Source organism: Diadema setosum, chromosome 8, assembly GCF_964275005.1.
Source record: "Diadema setosum chromosome 8, eeDiaSeto1, whole genome shotgun sequence".
Classification (NCBI taxonomy): domain Eukaryota; kingdom Metazoa; phylum Echinodermata; class Echinoidea; order Diadematoida; family Diadematidae; genus Diadema; species Diadema setosum.
This window is the reverse complement of record NC_092692.1, coordinates 21,662,312-21,677,371: the sequence shown is the minus strand read 5'-3', so window position 1 is coordinate 21,677,371 and position 15,060 is coordinate 21,662,312. Positions and strand designations below refer to the sequence as shown.

The window sequence follows — 15,060 nt, the reverse complement described above, 5'->3', positions numbered from 1 at the left end:
ATATCAGCAAAGTATGAGAAAGATCGGACAATCCGCTCAAAAGTTATTGATTATTCAAGTTACATAACACACGTGCTCCACACGGACAAAAACCGTGCACCCTCCTCCCTCGGGGAAATTTCACTGGTATCTTCTTGAGGAGTTTGTGATGACAATGCCCAAACTATGCGAAGTAAAATACCTGGTAGTGAAACTACGTGTGGTTTCGCATAGTGTGACCGTGGCTGTTGAGATGAGATTTATTCCCTCTCCTGCCTACCCAGTTCTTAAACAAAAGCTGATAGCCCTGGTAGGTTTCATGCTTGCAAATGAGGGGGAAAAATGAGTGCAATCCATTCCTTGGACCCATCTCATTTTCTCATCACTTCCTGTCAGTTGAATGTAATCATTGATGTAAACTGTGTGGCATAAGTATGGTACAGTGTACATGTAACTCTGGCAATGAACATTTTGTGCCTTTTTTGTGGCATAAATGTGTGTTTGATGTATGCACCACAATTCTCAGAGCTCTGGTAATGAATATTTTTTGCCTATTTGTAAATAGAGATGTTCGTTTTGTTTTAATCCTTGAGGTAAAAAGTTTTCTTTGGAAAAAAAAATGACTTCATTCTAATTCCATAGCATTGAGGGCAGTCTGCATATCATTTGGTAGAGACTTTGTTCTTGATGTATTCCACACAAAAGACCTAAACCAGTAATATGTTTATAAAAAAAAAAAAAAAAAAAAAAATCGAAATTCAAGATGTAGGAGGCTGTCTCCTTTATTAGTAGGGCGATGCTTTCCTTTTACTTACAAGCTGTCTCCTTGACCATTCCATAAGAGATTTAATAGTGTCATTACTCCCATGCTTTCCCCTTGCAGGGTGCTAAGGAGGAGAGCGTCTTGTTGCTGAGGAATTTTTATCGAGGAGATGAGCTCTTCCTTGACATGTTCGACGACGAGTATGAGAGTATGAAGGTATGACATCAACAGCTGTGGATAGTCTTCATAGGTTTCATGAAAATTTGATATCCCGTTATTGTGGCCGATGCAAATTTTTGAATATCTCTATTTGCACATTAAGTATTGAGCAGGTACGCAGCAATTAGTCCTCAACTTCATGGCCCATTTTTCTTGAAAGTAATGTTTGTTGAGGTTAGACCTTGTTGAAATGGTCAGGAACATCGAACTTGGAATATTTATTTGTCATCGTTAACTGAGTCCCTCTCCTGTCAAAATGAGAAACATTTTGAAAAGAAGGTTATCCAACAACAATTAGTTTTGTGATGCAAGGTCATAATAGATACGGTTAGATTTAGGACACCGTAGACCCTGTTTATGCACTGATCAGATGGTACGTAATGTATAGTAATTGTCTGAATACTCGCCATTTGTCCATTCTATTTTCCCACTGTTTCCAAGATAGTCACCCTTAATTACACATGTCATTGTAAGAGATGGCAAACAGCTTTTGAATTCCTTTCAGCTTGAAATGATATGTGACTATTTACCTACCTTTCTTGTCAATTAAGATGAAATTCATGGCCATTGTGTAACACAAGAAGTAAAAACTAGGCACTATTATCATGGAGCAGCGGTAAAATGGTTCTAAGAATTTGTTTCAAAGAGAAAAGTGTCCTCTAGAACAGTACTTCACAACCAATGGGCCTTAGAAGCTCTCTCAGGTGGACCGAGATGTCAGCCAAAAATCAAATAAAAAAGATTTGTATTCGATCTAATTGGGCCTCAAGAAAAATTGCAAGTGCATTACGTAAATAGGCCTTGGGTTGAAAAAGGTTGAAAAGCATGGCTCCAGAAGACTGATGGTATCACAGCAGCAGATTGCTGAAAGCTTGGACCAGTTTTAAACTTGGTATCTAAAGCTTGAATGTTTGTAGTCTACTGTGGCAGCTCATAGGGGTCTTCAGTAGCTCATAGTTGTGCGTGATCAGATTTTGTCACAAATTTTCTCCCTCTGTTTAGCTATTTATGATACATGTATTCAGCAATTATTTACCTATATTGATTATTTGAAATTATGCAACTGCTGTCACTGAGGTCCCTAACAGTATAAGTGTAGTATATATCAAAATACTTGGTACTGATATTCCTTAGAGAGTCGATATCAGTAAATAAAGTGCACACAAAATGAGAACAGAATTACACAAGTTTAATAGGAAACCATACAATGTAGTTGTTTCAAGGCAGTTTATTTCAGAATAGATTAGATTGAAATGTCTCCTTTAAGGGGATTTAAAAAAAATAGAAAGAAATAGAACCGTAGAAACTCATTTGTCATACACTATTAACAGACAAAAGGAATAGTCTGAAACTGTAACACTTCCTTTTTGTTTTCTTAGGCCAGTTATCATGTACACAGGAAACAAAGTGGTAATTGGACAGTTTGCAGAAGAGGGCTTTATACAATTTGTTAAGGTTTTGACATATTCAACTATACAAAGCTGATGATAGCAAGCCTGTTGTAGCTTGCAAATAAATCAATTTTCAGACACTTACCATTTTTAATATGCATTGAAATATATCTTGCCCTAAACATTTGTCATTAGTACCCCATTTTACACAAAGTTGGGCAAGGAGTGCACCTAAAGCACTTTGACTTCTGCCTCTGTGAGTTGGTTCATACTGAGAATCACCGTGCACTGAGACCATGCTTGAGAGTTGAGAGAGATATTGCTGTCATGGTAACTTTCACAAGCACTGGAGATACGAACATGTATCAGGGAGGTGTTACAGAGATGGAGTGGCAACTCTTCGTAATTCATGCAAACGCATGTTTGGGTTCAAGGCGTTACAATGGGATGTCTAGCATTCCATTACGCTTTGAAGTCATGCTCGGCGCCGCTCTGGTTTGCAAGACGAAGTTCGGAGACGAAGAACGCATTTCTCCTTTCGTTGAATTACAAGTTTTATTTCACCGTAAAATTTTAAATGAAATAGAAATGTCTACTCGAATTGATTTAGAATAGTTTAGGAAAGAATTCAATATTATAAACATGTATTTCTAGTTTCTTCGTAATGCGCAAATCAAAATGAAATGAAAATTAGGCCCTCTTAAAAACCTAATATTTTTCTATAATGCGCATATTTGTGCATGTTAGTTTTTTAATCTTTTAATCTGGGATATTTTGATCTTTCAAATACAGTACTCCGCTAAAGCGTGTTCCAGCGTGCTTTTAAACTATTTGCTGTTAAAATTGTTAGTTTTACACTGCATTTTGGTTCGCTGTTCCAATTCAAGCTACAAAAATTCTTTGTTGCCATCACATTGAAAGAGAGAGCGAATTGCAGTAGGGGCAAGTATTTCTAGATGTGAGAGTGCTAGTCCCGATTATTGATGCTCTGTTTTGTCAAAGCACATGGGTAACACCTGTAGTTGAACGCATAACTTCTCGGGTGGCGCCGCGCATGACTTCAAAGGAGAGCAGTAGTTGTCTCTCCTTCTCTAGCACCTCCCTGCATGTATACTGTATGAACAGCATGCACCGCATCCCACTTTCATAGCGCTCCAAACACTGGTGACTGTTTATAGAGAGTTTAGAATGCTTCAGGATGCTGCTGGAGTGTTCTTAATGCCCTGTATACAGTAAATGGGGTATCTGCCATGTTTGATTGTTTTGTGTGACATTTTGCCATACCTACACTGTACATGCATTAATGTGTGTCATTTTCTTTGTGTTTGACAGAAGCGTCCACTGAATGTGGAGTACCTCATGATGGACGAGTCCATTCTCCTGCATCCGACGGGAACGCCCCTCACTGGGATCGACTTCTCCAAGCGGCTCCCTTCTGGTGAGCTCGAAAGGACGAGAAGGGTAAGTCACACCTCTCAACTTTTTAATATTATCACATTGTGATGGTATGGACTGGATGACCAAGAGACACATGTACGTTTTATGTTACCCTGTCTTCTGTCCTTCTAGGTTACCTTAGGACATATTGCTATGGATTGCCTTATTTTGTCTTCTTCTTTTTTTTTTTTTTTTTTTTTTGGGGGGGGTGTATTATTTTACCATGAGGATACCATTTTAATCAAATGCTACTATTTGCCATTTGCATTGTTTGTCCACTCTTTGTTTTTAAGCATGATCTGCTGTGGGTTCTCACCCATGTTTTACGCTGCATTTGATACGCTTATGGGTAGTTTTTGTCATTACAAACATTAGTGTCGGGCTTTACTGGAGACATGACATCAGAAATGGCAAAGTCGTGCTATTATGTTAGACAATCTTCTTTTTAGGTGATACGCTAATGGCGTATCACCTATTGTGTTTGCTCGAAATTCCCATTTCTTTCTGACGAATTTTGTGAACAAAATATCTCAATAATGACTTGACCAATTCACATGAAATATACAGTCATCATATCTCATGACAATATCTCAGCACAGCAACATTTTCATGACAATAACTTATCTGTGACGTCATCTAGGCGCCATTTTGTGATTTTCAATGATCGATCATAACTTCATAACTAAATGCCATTTCTTTACCATTTTCGGTAGACGTAAAGTTCAAGTCACGTCTGATCATCCTGAACTATGCTAATTACCCAGGTCACCATGACATGTGCGCATGCGTGCGTCAAAAATTTAAAATGCTCAAAACGACTTCCCGACCGGTTTTCTCGAGGTTTCAGACAATTCTAAGCGTTTCAAAAAATTCCGCGCGTGCGTGTCCGTCCGCACGTTTTCGCGTGCACAGGGCTCAAGCAACATGAAAATACACTTTTTTCAACTGATTTGGATTCCTGATACATTAAGTAAAAATATCCATTGATTTCCCATCGATTTTGACCAATAACAAAGGAATGCACTGGCGTCAAAGTTAAAAATCCGCATGCGCGTCTATGTGTAAATATAGTGAAAAACATGTCTTTGTTTATTTCGCCAAAGCTCTTTAAAATGTCCGGTAACCCTATTTTTTTTATTGCATATTACAAAAGCATATGAATTGTAAATAACATTTCAAGTATCAATATTTCCATGAATACTCTTTGACGTCATCATATCGTCATCTGAAATCAAAAAAGTGGAATTGAATTTTTTGAGGTACTGTTTCTGACATTCATTTGCTGATATCTCTGTTGTTTTAGCTCAATATTATCCCACATTCGGATATGTGTACTTTGAACATTTCTCTTTCAAGTCCATATCATTGTTTTGCAATTTGATAACGTCATTATACTGGAGATTGTGATTAAAGGCAAAGACTCAAAATCAGCCAAGTTTAAGTGTTATGTCTATGGGAGGGATTTTTAAACAAAAACCATGCATTGACTTGATAACGTTCAAGCACCTTTACCTCAGCTGATTTTGCTCCATTTCCTCTGAAACTTAAGATGTTGTAGCTGAGACAATAAGCTGCACTAATCATGCATTTTATTTTTTCAAATCTCCTCATCAGGTTAATAATTTTGCAGCTTAAAACTGAAAATGAGAATGGAATGTGGACGAAACGATTCCTGATTTATCTTTCACATATAAGCTTACGTTCCTCATATTTCCTCGTTGAGACGTATAGCTGAGAGGTTAAAGGCGACGTCTCTGGCGCCAGAGACGTGAAGTTGCACATGTGCGGGTTTGAACCCCACAAGAACACGAAACATAATACTTCTATCTTTTACTCTTTTTTTTTCTTCAGTGGAGTAATTACACCTTCGTCCATGTAGAAATCATGTTCTCATGTAAACGCACCCATACACACACACACACACACACACAATATCCCTTTGTTTTGTGTTGGAGACCACATTGCTTCGACTGCTGCAAATTTTGCAGGCTTATAGGGTTTGTCAAACTTATCATATTACATAATGACGACGAGATGAGACATAGCCCTCTTGGTTATGTAAATAATGGTCAAAGTTCATATTTGAAAATACAAATGTTAAAGTGAAGGTGACTCTTAAAAGAATTTATTGCCATGTTTGATTTCTGTTTTCTGTTTTTACATTTTGAAGACCTATTGGTAAATATTCAGTTACATAGCCTGTCTAATCGACTTACTTGCACACGCCGACACATGCATGAAATTTCCACTTGGTTGCATGACAGAAACAATTTGATCTGAATTATGTAGGACTGTATAAAAAAAAACTGGACTTCACGAATGTTTCTCAATATGGCTTCAAGTTGCTATTTAATATCATTTTCGTTGTCGATCACCCTTGACCGATATCTGATGACCCCCAGCGTATCACCTAACTCGTCTTCAGTGTGACAGGTTTCATATCTCGGGTTTTTTTTGTTTTTTTGTTTGTTTGTTTGTTTTTTTTCTATAGATATGTACCTGTGGATATAGTTTAGATATAGTTTAATCACAGTTCATGACATCAGGGCTCCTTTCATAGAAAATTTCAATAATAGCCAGCAACCCTTGCTACAGTGGCAAGTGTCATGGTAATGATGAGAATCGTGCTTCCTGATTGGTTGTTGCTTCAAGAAGTTGCTCTTTCCTTGCAAGACCTGCTGTCCTAAAGTCTTTTATAAAGTGAGGCTCAGAAGAAAGGGATATGGATATGGGATATGTCAATGCACATATTAGTCACATGACTGCTTTCAGTTCTGACGCATTCCAGTCTCGGCCAATTTTCTGCCCACAGGAGATAATGAAGGCTGACCACACCTTGGTCACTGTCCAGACCGATTCTTTAAATAATCCAAAGCCATATGGACTGTGTCTGGACAAAGCCTGGACAGAGTCTCGACGAAGTCCAGACATACACTTAAGTGGGAAGGGAAATTAAGTGTCCCTTTGATCCATTTGTAGATACAAAGCCGTGCCTCACCATGTATTCTTAGCATTGCACAATCTGATTTAGCTGTTAGGCAATACAGTCTAGACCTCCATGCCTTTGCCTTCTTTGTTGGCTAAACTGAGTGGCATAGACAGAGGAAATGTTTATTGGGGGTGCTGTGTTAGGATGATAAAGAGTCAAGGTTAATCTCTGGTTTTCATATAGGTTGCATTTATGCTTAATTTTTATTGGACATAGTCAGCATTTCGAAACATGATTGGTGCAAAACACAATTTCTTCCATACTCGCTTTGATATAAATACCCCTTCAAAATGATGATTCAAAAAACTTAAAAAGGTGTGTTTATGATCAGCAGTTGTGAGCAATCATGTCTACTGGGGAAGCATGAACTCAAATCACGTGCGCGAATGGCAGTTCTCTTTAATCACACTTTAACTGGGAAGGCATAAATCAGGGTTTATAGTTTTTCAACAATGAGCAATGCATGTTCATGAAATTTTTTCCTACTTGAGCTCAAAAAAAAAAAAAAATGGAGCATTAACAGTACTCCCTCGAATGGCGTTTTGGATCAGCATTTCAAAATGCTCATCCTGCTGTGACAAATTGAGCATAAATGTGCCATAATGGTTAAAGCTGATCCTAGACACCCTCACAAGTGTGAATGTAACTTGAGCTATCTTTAGATACTGAGTAACGCGTTGTGAACTGTCTTGCCTTAAGAGTCAGACGTGTTGCTGTTTGTAACAGATGAGGTCAAAGTCTTTGGATCATGATTGATTTGAGACAACTTCTCCCGAGCTAAGACAGGCCATCTTTGTGTTTTAAGTATTTAGTGTGTATCCTTACTTTTGACACGGCAAGGCCTGATGTAATCAAATGAGTCAATGTTTCACAGTTTTATTGCGGCAGCCCACAAGGCCAGAAGGATTTGTACTTTCACGTTTGAGTTGTGTTTGGCACCAATTACATCATAGCATTGTATTTTCTGGTGATTCTATTAATCATTGCTTGGCTTCTTGCCATACTCTTGGCTTAAGTTGGCTGACCCATAAAATAATTGTCTATGTAGCATAGCCCAGTAGAAGCATTTGTTGTTTCCAGTAAATCTAGAATGTGCAATTTATGATTGCCAATAGTCTTGATGCTATATACATATATTCTGTACTGTCAACATGCATATTTTAATGAGTCAGTATGTTTTGTATTCATAGAAGATAAGAAATATAGTTTAAAAATATGTTTGGCTCATGATTTAATTTAGCACACCTAATATGTGCATAAGTATTTCATTTATCTGTAGAGATTGGCTGCCCCGTATGTAGTTTGTATAGACACAAGTCATTCATCCTGTTACATTATTTTCAGAAGGGAAAAAAAAGAAGAAGAAAAGACCAAAGTTTGTTAGCTCCTTGTGATGTACCATACTCACCCCTCTCTTCATGATGTTGTACCCCATGGCTCTTCCCCCCTTACCTCCCCACAGGCCATCCGGGCGTTCTTCTTGCTGCGTGACCTCTCACTGACCCTCTGCAATGAAGTGGAGAGCAAGCTGCCCCTCATCAAGCCGGACCTGCTCATTAAGCTGGCCGACAAACTGGACCTCAGTAAGTCCTTCACTACTTTGCCATCCTCTTCCCCCCCCCCCTTGACCATTTGATGACAGGTGACCAGGACTGAAGAAGATGAGCCAGACATGTATGGTGTTGGTGTCTTTTATAGCCCTGTGCACTTTCTGTGAGTTTTACGCCAATTCATTGATGAGCACTTAAAAGTTGACCACAGCATAAAATAGACAACCTACTGTAGTGTAAAGACATCAGATCCTTATAGAAATGTCACAGTAATGTAGTTGGGATTTAGAGCGTGAGGGATATTCATTGTAGGGGGATTACTTAATACCTGCGCATCTCTCGACGATGTCACATCCTTATAGAATTGTCACAGTAATGCAGTTGGGATTTAGAGCGTGAGGGATATTCTATATAGGGGATTACTTAATACCTGCTCATCTCTCGACGATGTCAGGACATCTGTGAAGATTGGCGAGGACAGAGCGCCACGAGACATGGCAAGTGTTTTTATACAACACCCAAAAAGATTCTAGCTATCTGATTGGTCACTTGCTCATCATGTGACATGCAGTTAAATGTACAATGTACCAAGCACACTGTCGCTGTTGATCCGTACAATTTTTGTGGAGCAAACATGGATAGCGCACAGCTGATGTCACCAATTTACATTGATGTCACCAATTTACATTGACTCCCATGTTAAACTCCTCATCAACTCATAGATTTTGCACCATTACATGCCTCTGCTCTCACAATAAACATACTTTTGCCGCATACACTAAATCAGACATGAGTACGTATTCAGTTACTCGTATTACTGTCGACAACTTCAAGCACTCACGTTTTTGCATATGACTGACTGTACTATGCCACCCATTCGCCTTTCAAGAACAAAATGGTTGCCATTTCTGTGCTAATTCAAGAATCATTGTGGACCACATCTGCTGACATTCAAGGCGTTGTAAAGAACAAAAACTGTATGGCCTTTACTCGTGCAATGGAACAAGATTTTGCACTTGCTGAAAGATGAGGCGCACTATTTAACTTGTCTTCGCGTTGTTGAAAGAGAGCACCTCAATCTTTTACTTCATGCAAAATCTTGTACCATCGCACTTGTGACCATTCACTATTTGTAAATGTGTTATAGTCATCGCTGTACCAAAGGAATCACACTTTGGGTTCAAGTGACCTGAGTATTACTAGTTAGTAAAGTTAGTAAAGGCAATGTAAGGGATGCCCTCAGAAGGTAATGATAATTTACCTGACTGTCAAAGACAGCCTATCAGGTGCAGGTTGAGGGTAGATGATAATGATTGTACTGCCAGTACAACCCCATCTCTTCCATAAAACTTTAACATCAATAGACATTGGAAGAATGGAATTACTTTTAAATCGGCATATCATGGATCCCCCTCCCCAGCCTCCATTGTTGCAGTGAAATAGGAGACCATTTACTGTTATTTACTGCTGCTTTTTAGATGCTTCCAGATGTCTTTGGTTCTAAATGACTAATTCAGCTGGAAAATTGCTTAGTGCCACAGGCCTATTACCTGTCATAGGAGACAGCTTTAGCATATCCAACAGCCTATTTTAAATTTCTGCGTAAAGGGTCTTGCTCCTTCAGAGGAAGAAATACCAAAGTGTTGTCCTCTAGAGTCACACACATGGTTAACCTGATTACAGTTGTTTTAGATGTCTTCAATTCAGGACTGCATTGAGGAATCATAAGCCTTGATGCAGAATTTAACTTTTGTGTAGCGTGCAAGATAAAAAGTGTTGGTATCCAAATTTGGTGAACGTAAACAAAGGAAGATAAAGGAGTGAACGCGCAAACAACAGCACAGGAACAGTCATTGTATGTCTTCGTTTTCTCTTCGCGTGTCATTTGACCTGAGCAGCAGTCAAATTTATGGGGTTCCAGATGACTGGTGAACAATATTAGAATGAAAATAAGGTCATTACGAATGTCATGCATCAAATTTAGTCTCAGAAATAGCAGACGGACTTCGCAAAAAGCTGTTTTCTTTGAAAACGCGTCACTACACACTGCTGTGAAAGGATCTCCGCTACAATATGGCTTCCCTCAGCACTCACACTCTGTTTAATCACACTCACACAAAGTCTACGTCATCATGTTTGCCACAGCAGTTGACCGTGGCATTGAAAGTGGAGCCTGGTTTCCTGTATTTGTTCAATTTACCGGTAGTTATGTTTTGAAGGAACTCTTACAATCTTACCATCGGAGTAAGGACCCACTGCAATGCCAAAAAGGATGGCTTTGTGTTTGTTGTTTCCGCTACAATATGGCTTCCCTCAGCACTCACACTCTGTTTAATCACACTCACACAAAGTCTACGTCATCATGTTTGCCACAGCAGTTGACCGTGGCATTGAAAGTGGAGCCTGGTTTCCTGTATTTGTTCAATTTACCGGTAGTTATGTTTTGAAGGAACTCTTACAATCTTACCATCGGAGTAAGGACCCACTTCAATGCCAAAAAGGATGGCTTTGTGTTTGTTGTTTCCGCTACAATATGGCTTCCCTCAGCACTCACACTCTGTTTAATCACACTCACACAAAGTCTACGTCATCATGTTTGCCACAGCAGTTGACCGTGGCATTGAAAGTGGAGCCTGGTTTCCTGTATTTGTTCAATTTACCGGTAGTTATGTTTTGAAGGAACTCTTACAATCTTACCATCGGAGTAAGGACCCACTTCAATGCCAAAAAGGATGGCTTTGTGTTTGTTGTTTTCTCCATGGAATACTTCATTTGCTTTAATGTCATGATGGCCCCCCCCCACCCCCATATGACCAACTGGGTTTGTGACAACGGATGTTTTGGGTAAGGCCACGTTCAAGCGCTCAAAAAGCAGGCCAAAGCAAACTACAGCTGTATTCCAAAGTGTACCATACCATACTGTGCCAGATTTGGAGTGTTTGAGCGCTCTGTGGAGAAAGCGTACCTCAGGAATTATTTTTGGGCTACAGTCAAAGGGGGTCACACGTTATGTAGCAACAGGGTCATACACCTGGCATGCTTGCGCTACTTACAGGTGCCCTGATGAAAGAGAATCAACCCTTTGCGTTCTGATGTACATGTATGTGCATGTTACAAGCATTTTTCTCTGCCAACCTCTGATACAGTGCCGGAGCACATCGGGAAGTAGTCCACTTTTGGCTTGGTATACTGTACGAGCTGAAATTTTCGCGGTGGTTTTATTTTCGCAAATTTCGCAAATCGCCTTTGAACCGCGAAAATAACAACGCGCAAATAACTAAGTTCAGTTAGACCCTCGCAACCGCGAAATTAACAACGAGCGAAAATGTTCTCCAAGTAGCAATTTGCGAAAATATCTGTATGCGAAAATTTCAGCTCGTACAGTAGTATGGTACAGTACACTTTAGGAACGTTCAAGCACTTCTCTGGCGCAGGTATGGTGTGGTACAGTGTGTTTTAGGAGAGTGCTGAAATACATCCTCAGTGACTGATTTATAGTCCTCTCTGTTTGCACACTGTTTGTAGGAGGCGTGATAATGAACCACCATGGTGGAATACAGCCTGGTGTGAGTGTGTTGTCACTGTATTGCCTACATGAGGGACAACTCTGCCAAGAGAAATCTTATTTTAGGAGTGTGAAGAGGGTAGTTAAAGGGAATACAATGTTCCCCACTTAATCAGGAGGGGTCAGGAGATTAGCTTTATCTCCATTCAAGCAGGGCTTCTGTTCCAGGGTGAGCTGGTATTGGCCCTTACAACAGGTAATACATGGACAAATATGTGTTCATCTGCACAAAGCGAAGACAGTGCATCAACAGCTCATCATAAAACATGTGAGCATGGTGTTGGAGGAATTGAATGTGATAGAGAAACTGCAGCCTAGGAATGTGACACGACCTTTCACCTCTTTTGGTTAAAGGGATGGCACAGTATTGGTGGAAATGAGAATTGGGCTTTTAACTTTTTGTGAGATACCAAGACAACACTTATGATATAGTGCAGAGCATACAATTTTAAGAGGAATTCAAAGTTTATTTGATGAAAATCGGGTTTGGAATGACTGAAACATTCAAAAACAAAGCAAAACAATGTGATCGTAATAAAGTGTGGGTCCCACACTTTATTAGAATCACTCTTTTTTGGATATCTCAGCCATTTCAAAACCAATTTTCACGAAATAAACGTTGAATTCCTCATAGAATTACAATGTACAATGTACATGCTCTTTCATATTTCATAGGAGGTTTTTTATTATCTCACCAAAAAATGTTAGAAACCTGAAATTAGGTCTCAACCAAAACTATTTGATCCCTTTAATTAGATGTATTCTTTGCAGGGGATTTTTGTGCGGTCTTTATGGACAGGTGATTGTTGCAGACAGGTGGTAGCTGGCACAAGTTTGACCGTATTTGATGTGTTAGATATAGTACTTTAACGCAGATGTTGTGAAAGAATATTATGTTGACTCATATTCTTCCTTTGCATTGTCTGAAAATTATTACCTCCGCCAAGGGAGGAGGTTATGTTTTCGTTACCGTTGGTTTGTTTGTTAGTTTGTTTGTTTGTCCGTGTGCAAAATAACTCAAAAAGTTGTGTACAGATTTGAATGAAACTTGCAGGAAAGGTTGAGAATGACACAAGGAACAAATGATTAAATTTTGGTAGTGATCCGGAATTTTTATGGGTTTTATGAACGATTTTCGATATTTTGCCACATTTGAGAACTGTTATTGTTCAATGAACTTGGGAATTCAAGCTGCGCGATTTTGAAGTTTTCATGCGCGCACTAAAGTGTGTGCTCTAGTTTCTGCTGGGGCGAGGTGCGCCGCGCATCTGAGGGTTTATGACGTAACGAAGGCTTCTATGTTGGGAAATCGGGCGATTTTTCAGTGGGTGGAAATCACTGATCTCTATGGAAGAGCAAGATCACCCTAAAGTAAAGTCACTGGAAAGTAACTGCTTGGTGGAGGTCTGCGCTCTCGGAGTGCTTTTCTAGTTTTTCTTACAGAAGAGGGTGCTACAATATCATATCAACTGGAGAATGGGTGTGGGGCTGGGAAAGAATTTATTTCATAGCAATCTGAGAAAATCCAACCAGTAGATTTTCTTTTTGTGTGTGTGTGTGTGAAAATCCAATGCTTTGCTTTCACCACTTTCATATAGAACCACTTTTTTATGAAAAGTCTTGTCCGGCTTCTTGATATGATTTGTCAAAATTAATGAAAAAATGGCAGTATATTTACACGTTGTACATGTGCTACATTGTATGTATAGAACCCAATTTTATTTTGGTGTGTCGGTATGTGTGTGTGTGTGTGTGTGTGTGTGTGTGTGTGTGTGTGTGTGTGTGTGTGTGTGTGTGTGTGTGTATGTGTATGCTTGCATACTTGCAAAGCCAAAGAGTTAAGCATCTTCCTTTTTTTGTGAATAGATGTAGATTATATAATTACTTGACCATCACCCTGAAGCAAGGGACTGAGCCAAAAAGGAGCTACAGTAACATGATAGAGAAATGTGTTTAGCAGATAGATGAGGTTTTAAAGGGATAGTACAGTTTTGGTGGAGATGAGAATTGGGTTTTTAACTTTTTGCGAGATACCAAGAAAACATTTATGATATAGTACAGGACATACCATTTTAAGAGGAATTCAAAGTTTATTTGATGAAAATCGGGTTTGGAATGATTGAAACATCACAAAACAAAGTAAAACAAAGCGATCGTAATAAAGTGTGGGTCCCACACTTTATTAGAATTGTTCTTTTTTGATATCTCAGCCATTTCTAAACCAATTTTCATCAAATAAACATTGAATTCCTCATAGAATCACATGCTCTTTCATATCTCATAAGAAGTTTCTCATTATTTCAACAAAAAATGTTAGAAACCTGAAAATAGGTCTCAACCAAAACTGTACGATCCCTTTAACAAAATCCAAACAAAGATGAGTGAGAAACAAGGCAAGAGAAGGATTCACCGTCCAAACAGTTGTAATTACTTCTCCTGCCTTGGTCAGCCATTGCTTTATACATGTATGTGCTTTCGCCAATCACTATCCAGAGGAAGATACAATGTACATTGTAACTGTAGAACAATGCTTGAATTTCCAAGTATTCAACTTGGCACTGTGGAGTTTCAAACGAATCTTTGAAGGGCAATGAATCTAAAACTGCCATTATTCAGTTTCTGGTCAACAGGAAACTGTGGCGTCAGAAGTAAAAACGAATAAAGACATGTCAACACTGTCATGTGATGACTTGGGTGGTTGACTTTCTAAGGAGTTGAAACACACTTCTTTCTTTTCTTTTCTTTTCTTCCACATAAGCCCAGATTTTTTTTTTTTTTTCCATGTGGATTCTGAATCAGCTTTGTCCACTGTTGAAGTGGGCTTTGATCTGATTTGATGTGATACATTTTTCTTTTTTTTTTACAAATTGTCTTACAACATATTAGCCCTCTGTAGGATCATATTCTCGGAATGTTTTTTGCTAATGTGTATGCAATACATTTTCAGTGTTTCTATATTTGCAAATTTCACAAGTGGACTGATACACAGTAAAAATTAAAAAGTCACAAAAAATATTGCCTTCTGTAAGAGAAATGCACTCAGTATTGTAGTTCATGGTTGGAAATCACTCAGTTTTCTCTTGAAAAGGGATAGGAGGTACAGTGTTATACATTTGTCACCTCGCTGCTGTCAGTGGATCTCGTACGTGTCCCAATACTTGGAATAT

The 15,060-nt window shown here is 38.9% G+C and overlaps 1 protein-coding gene across 1 annotated transcript in view; it reads left to right on the top strand.

Annotated features, from left to right (window-relative positions):
- LOC140232149 (protein CLEC16A-like) overlaps positions 1 to 15,060 on the top strand; it is a 242,261-nt gene that overhangs the window by 44,114 nt on the left and 183,087 nt on the right. The window contains exons 16-18 of the mRNA XM_072312295.1: positions 863 to 958; positions 3,685 to 3,813; positions 8,241 to 8,361. Of these exons, the coding sequence (XP_072168396.1) occupies positions 863 to 958; positions 3,685 to 3,813; positions 8,241 to 8,361 (346 nt within the window). The remainder of the gene's footprint in view (positions 1 to 862; positions 959 to 3,684; positions 3,814 to 8,240; positions 8,362 to 15,060) is intronic.